Source organism: Oncorhynchus mykiss, chromosome 1 (assembly GCF_057628025.1).
Source record: "Oncorhynchus mykiss isolate SJ-2025 chromosome 1, ASM5762802v1, whole genome shotgun sequence".
Taxonomy (NCBI): domain Eukaryota; kingdom Metazoa; phylum Chordata; class Actinopteri; order Salmoniformes; family Salmonidae; genus Oncorhynchus; species Oncorhynchus mykiss.
In genome coordinates, this window is record NC_143022.1 from 66,420,097 (window position 1) to 66,427,111 (window position 7,015).

Consider the following 7,015-nt stretch of genomic DNA (forward strand, 5'->3'; position numbering starts at 1 on the left):
GTGTTAAATCAAAATATTTTATGAGATTCTCCAAAGTAGCCACCCATTACCTTGATGCCAGCTTTGCACACTTGACATTCTCACAACCAGCTTCATGAGGTAGTCACCTGGAATGCATTTCAATAAAGTTCCCAATCCCTTGGTAAAAAAGTTAATTTGTGGAATTTCCTTCTTAATGCATTTGAGCCAATTAGTTGTGTTGTGACAAGGTAGGGGTGGTATACAGAACATGGCCCTGTTTGGTAAAAGACAAAGTCCATATTATGGCAAGAACAGCTCAAATAAGCAAAGACAAGATAAAGACAAGACAAGATTAAGATAAAGGTCAGTCAATCCGGAAAATGTCAAGAACTTTGAAAGTGTCTTCAAGTGCAGTCGCAACAACAATCAACCATTATGATGAAACTGTCTCATGAGGACCGCCACAGGAAAGAAAGACCCAGAGTTAACTCTAATGAACTTATCCAGAGGTACCAGCCTCAGACATTGCAGCCCAAAAAAATGCCACACAGTTCAAGACGTCAACATTTCAGAGGATGCCTTCATGGTCAAATTGCTGCAAAGAAACCACTACCAAATGACATCAATAAGAAGAGCAATGGACATTCGACTGGTGGGGATCTGTCCTTTGGTCTGATTTGTGCAAATTCAAGATTTTTTTTATCCAACTGCTGGGTCTTTGAGACGCAGAGCAGGTGAACGGCTGACCTCTGCATATATGACTCCCACCGTGAAGCACGGAGGAGGAGATGTGATGGTGCTTTGCTGGTGACACTGTCAGTGATTTATTTAGAATTCAAGATACACTTAACCAGCATGGCTACTACAGCATTCTGCAGTGATATGCCATCCAATCTGGTTTGCGCTTAGTGGGACTATCATTTGTTTTTCAACAGGACAATGACCCAACACACCTCCAGGCTGTGTATGGGCTATTTGACCAAGTAGGAGAGTGATGCTTCAGATGACCTGGCCTCCACAGTCACACGACCTCAACCCAATTGAGATGGTTTGGTACGAGTTGGACCACAGAGTGAAGGGAAAGCAGCCAAAAGGTGCTCAGCATATGTGGGAGCTGTTGGAGAAGCATTCCAGGTGAAGCTGGTTAAGAGGATGCCAAGAGTGTGTAAACCTGTCAATGCAAAAGGTGACTACTTTGAAGAATATAAAATATGTTTTGATTTGTTTTACACTTTTTTGGGTTACTACATGACTCCATAGTTTTGATGTCTTCACTATTATTAGTTTTTTTTAAATAAAAAAAAACCCTTAAATGAGTAGGTGTTTTGACTGGTGTGTGTGTGTGTGTGTGTGAAACACGCATAAAAAAAAAAAAAACACTGGACAGTCACATTTTTAACTTCACTATGATCAGCCATGTATTGTAGGCCTATGTGTTAATATAATACATCAGGTCAACAGCTCTCACTTTTGGAATATTACACTAATGTAGGCAGTTATTGCCTCCACTTTGAAATATGACAGCATACTTACTTTGTAGCGCAAAGCCTGGTATATATCTCCAGCAAGTTGTCCTTTCCACCATTGGCCCTCAAGCTCCATTTAATCAATCTTGTAGAAATTTCTGGAGGCACAAATTGTCCAGTCTAAAGAGTCAAAAGTTATGACAACAGTTAAATTCTGCATAGCTGTAATTCCAGCAGTGAACCACAATGTTCGCTTATTTTCCCTCTGCATTTTTACTATTGACACATTTTCAATTAAAAAAGGTCAAGTACAGCCATTTTTATCTCAACATCAAATCATTGTTGCCAATTAAAATGGTCAAAAACACACAAAAAAAGCTAACCAAAGAGCAATTTTTTCAAGCAATAATTTTTCTAGGCAATAATATTTCTAGGACTATCTGGCGATGGTCCAAGTGGTGAAGTGAAAACTAGCTGTTATTGGCGTAGAGGTTTGGAACTCTTTCTTATTGGTCTATTAACTAAATTTACCAGGCAGGCCAAAACTCCATCCCACCAAAACAGGCTGCAATTTCAGGCTTACATTACCATAACTTTCACAGCATCATTCCAACCTCAGTGTGGAAGTATATACACACAATAATGGAAATTACGTTTGACTACACTGGGCCTTTAAAATAAATGAAGTTTAGAAAACGCTCATATTAGCTATACTATTCAACAATTCAGGAAAAAATAATCAGCAAGCAAATTAATGAGTAGAATTTGGTAACAGTGGAGCCAAAACCGCTGTTTTCGTGTGTGTAAATGAGATAATTTGTGCAAACGTAACTACGAAGCGAGTAATACACTAGTTGCTACAAGTTCACACACATGACAAACCTCAACCTTGATTTCAAGATAATCAGCTTGAGGTGACTATTGGCTACTGTCCTAAATAAAAATGACAAGTGTTGAGTCAAATTGAAATTTAACAATGGCCAAAAATACGACAAATCAGACAAACCAACCCCCGACTATTCAAGACTTACCCCTACACGCCACACTTAAACGCGTGATACAACTACACAGCTGACTTTTGCTCAAAAACTCGATATAGCCGTGAGTTTTCCAGTTGACATAAAGTTATGATTCTTCCATTGTTGAAGATACTCGAGACAGTCGATGGCAGCTCAGCTCAGGCATGCGAGCAGTCCCAAGAGTGCTGTTGCAATGGGAACTCATGATAAAACGTTCTCAAAGCGCTGCTGCCAATTGAAACTCACCTTACACACCAGAGACATCCAATCACTGGCCACGATTCATAGACGTCAACAGTGATAACGTTTTGGTCACGATTAGTGCAATCCTGGATCCTTGGAACGTCCATACCCTAACCTTAACCCTAACCTTAACTATAACATAACCCTTACCTAACCCTAAAATTAACCCTTACCTTAAACATTTTATATTTCAACTTCAATGGGTTAGGGACGTCCCAAGGATATGTGATAGGATGAGCCTCTTGATCACAGCTGAGTCAGAAATTGCTGGAAGAAAACACTAAATAACGGATGATGTCTGCGAAATAACTCACATTTTTGTGAATTAGAATCCGATCTGAAATTAAATTCCTTCTAATACAACGTAGCCTGGGCTTTAATATTTATATAACTCTTATTCTAAAGTAGCAGGTGCAAGTTATTTTCAATAAAGAAAGGTGCCCCATGAGTAATATCAGCTATTACATCAGAACAGGAAATAGCAATTTCAGAATAATCAACTTCATGTGTGAATTGAATGGCTGGAAAGTAATGTATACTGAACAAAAATATAAAAGCAACACCCAACAATTTCAAAGATTGTAATGAATTACAGTTCATATAAGGAAATCAGTCAATTGAAATGAAATCATTAGGACCTATTTTATGGATTTCACCTGACTCGGAATACAGATATTGGTCACAGAAACCTTAAATAAAAAAGGTAGGGGCGTGGATCAGAAAACCAGTCAGTATCTGGTGTGACCACCATTTGCCTCATGCAGAGCGACACATCTCCTTCACATAGAGTTAATCAGGCTGTTGATTGTGGCCTGTGGAACGTTGTCCCACTCCTTTTCAATGTCTGTGCGAAGTTGCTGAATATTGTCGGGAACTGGAAAATGCTGCCGTACACATCAATCCAGAGCATCCCAAACATGCTAAATTGGTGATATGTCTGGTGAGTATGCAGGCCAAGGAAGAACTGGGACATTTTCAGCTTCCAGGAATTGTGTACAGATCAAAACAAATGTTATTAGTCACATACACATATTGAGCAGATGTTATTGCGGGTGTAGCGAGATCCTTGCGACATGGGGTCGTGCATTATCATGCTGAAACATGAGGTGATAGCGGCAGATGAATGGCACGACAATGTGGTTCAGGATCTTGGTATCTCTGTGCATTCAAATTACCATTAATAAAATGCAATTGTGTATGTTTTCCGTAGCTTATGCCTGACTATAACATAACCCCACCGCCACCATGGGGCACTCTGTTCACAATGTTGACATCAGCAAACCGCTCGCCCACACAACGCCATAAATGTCGTCTGCAGTTGTGAGGCAGGTTGGTCGTACTGCCAAATTCTCTAAAACGACATTGGAGGTGGCTTATTGTACAGAAATTAACATTCAATATCTGTCAACAGTTCTGTGGGACATTCCTGACGTCAGCATGCCAATTGCAGGCTCCCTCAAAACTGGAGACATCTGTGGTACAACTGCACATTTTAGAGTGGCCTTTTACTGTCCCCAGCACAGGGTGCACCTGTGTAATGATCATGCTGTTAATCAGCTTCTTGATATGCCAAACCTGTCAGGTGGATGGATTATCTTGGCAAAGGAGAAATGCTCACTAATAGGGATGTAAACAAATGTGTGCACCAAATTTGGGCGAAATAAGCTTTTTGTGCTTATGGAACATTTCTGGGATCTTTTATTTCAGCTCATGAAACATGAGACCAACACTTTACATGTTGTGTTTTATATTTTTCTTCAGTATAGTAATCCACCCAAAACAGTAAACATGCATTGTTGATCAATGATAGGTGGCCACATCAACAATTTATGAGCATGTAGTGCCTTTTGCTTCTAAAAGAAAAACAGATGAAGATTGTCTCTCACAATGATTTTCTTCCGACTTCAAGTTGCAGTTAGTGAGGAGCAACTGCAGTAATTTCCAGTCGACTGCATTCAAAAGTTCATGACCTTAGATCACATGGTTGTTGTAAAGATCATGCAGTAGTCGCAAGTCAGAACATTTTTATACCCATAATGCAACGAATTTTGAAAGGTGGTGACCAACATTGGTCAATGTCTTGACAAAAGGGATCCTCTCGAACACGCCCATTGTAAATTTATGTCTCCCATTCAAATACAAAAAAGCTAACACCCGGAGTTGCTTCAGCTGGAAGGAGGTAGATAGGCCTAAAAGTATTTGTCACTTGTGTACACTGGAGGTGATACGTAGTGTCCTACGTTCATGATCTGGTGGATTTAAAAAGCAGTATAGGAGGAATCAGTTTAGGCTTAGGTCAGAACCAGACACCTCTGAGTGTGCATTGTGCACTGCTAGAGTGCAACTCTCCATTTGGGCTGATCTGTGATCATGACCCCCTAGCACCTCCCCTGGTCAGAGGGGAATGAGGCAACCTCACAAAGTTACACACAAGAATACTTTATTTACATATAACAGACATCGAATGGAAATGGTGGGAATGGTAGTGTTTTTTAAACATGCCCAACCCACCATCCCACAGGTCCAGAGATATGATTGTGATATTACTGTGCAGGCCAGAGGTGACCTTTGCTGTTCTCTCTGCCACTGCTTGGAGGAGACTGCAAGGAGAGTGTGACCATAGAGATCCTATTACTTGTTGAATTTACAACTTGTCTAGGTACTTGTTGCATTAACAACTTGTCTAAATCCTATTGATGGGTTCTGTCTTCTAAACTTGAAAATAGGAAATTTCCTTATTCATGTCACTGAGGGAGAGAGAGGAATGTAGAACGTTTACATTCTGTCAGAATAGGTTATTTGTTATACATCAGGTATCTGATGGGAAGAAGAAGGGCCACAATCTGGTACAAGTCAATAGGACAGCCGTGAGTTGGGGAGGAGTGAGAAATTTGGGCCAAGGTCAGGTCAGATGAAGTGAGGAAGAACAGATCTCACTAAAGTTCTGTCTAGCAACAGAGGTATATTGGCTGTTCAGATGTGTAAGGAGAAGACTCAGCATAGGAGAAATGGTTCAATACCAGTGCTTGGGTGAATATGTCTTGGTCTGTTCAGCTGTCTGACCTATTGGGTGAATACACTTGGTTTGAGCTTTTACCAGTCGTCTGTGAGTTTTTTACTCTTTATTTAGAACCTAACACGATCATCAAATTAGATCAGCAGGTGCATGGCTGTGGATTGACTGGATTGTTTGAATGGAATGTTAGCATATTGGCAGTTTAATTTGAAACATTTATGGAATCAATCATCAAAAACTGACTGGCTAGCTAGCTAACAAACATACAGTGCTGTGAAAATGTAAAATCAGCAAAAAAAAATAAACGTCCCTTTTTCAGGATCCTGTCTTTCAAAGATTATTTATAAAAATCCAAATATCTTCACAGATCTTCATTGTAAAGGGTTTAAATACGGCATCCCGTGCTTGTCAATTAACCATAAACAATTAATGAACATGCACCTGTGGAACGGACACTAACAGCTTACAGGCGGTAGGCAATTAAGGTCACAGTTATGAAAACATAGGACACTAAAGAGGCCTTTCTACTGACTCTGAAAAACACCAAAAGAAAGATGCCCAGGGTCCCTGCTCATCTGCGTGAATGTGCCTTAGGCATGCTGCAAGGAGGCATGAGGACTGCAGATGTGGCCAGGGCAATAAATTGCAATGTCCATACTGTGAGGCTCCTAAGACAGCTCTACAGGGAGACAGGACGGACAGCTGATCATCCTTGCAGTGGCAGACCACGTCAAATATTTTTTTTATTTGTCACATACACATGGTTAGCAGATGTTAATGCGAGTGTAGCGAAATGCTTGTAACAACACCTGCACAGGATCGGTACATCCGAACATCACACCTGTGGGACAGGTACAGGATGGCAACAACAACTGCCCGAGTTACACCAGGAACGCACAATCCCACAATCCCTTCATACTGACTGTTACTTTTGATTTGCATGAGTTGGGGTGGGCATTCAATGTTTTTGTTCTGTGTTTGGTATTTCTATGTGTTTGGCCTGGTATGGTTCCCAATCAGAGGCAGCTTTCAATCGTTGTCTCTGATTAAGAACCATACTTAGGTAGCCTGTTTTCCCACTCCTGTTTGTGGGTGGTTGTTTTCTGTTCAGTGTATGTCACCTTGCAGAACTGTTTCGTTTCTTCCATTCACTTCGTTATTTTGTTTTGTGTGTTCAGCTAATAAATTAACATGGACACTTACCACGCTGTGCATTGGTCCGATATTTCATACTCGTCGTCAGACGACGAAGAGATCCGTTACATTCTTTTATTATTATTATTTTATTATACATGGGAACGATGGCTCAA

General features: G+C 40.4%; 1 protein-coding gene across 2 annotated transcripts in view; it reads right to left on the minus strand.

The window, feature by feature from the left end:
- Positions 1-2,659, minus strand: part of ccnj (cyclin J) — a 21,080-nt gene extending 18,421 nt beyond the window's left edge. Inside the window, exons 1-2 of one of the 2 annotated variants that reach the window (XM_021607872.3) lie at positions 2,459-2,659; positions 1,495-1,607 (exon numbers count right to left, since the gene is read on the minus strand). In XM_021607872.3, coding sequence (XP_021463547.1) covers positions 1,495-1,563 — 69 coding nt within the window. In that variant the 5' untranslated portion in view covers positions 1,564-1,607; positions 2,459-2,659. The remainder of the gene's footprint in view (positions 1-1,494; positions 1,608-2,458) is intronic. The other variant, XM_090237088.1, reaches the window with a different exon arrangement.
- Positions 2,660-7,015: the final 4,356 nt, after the last annotated feature.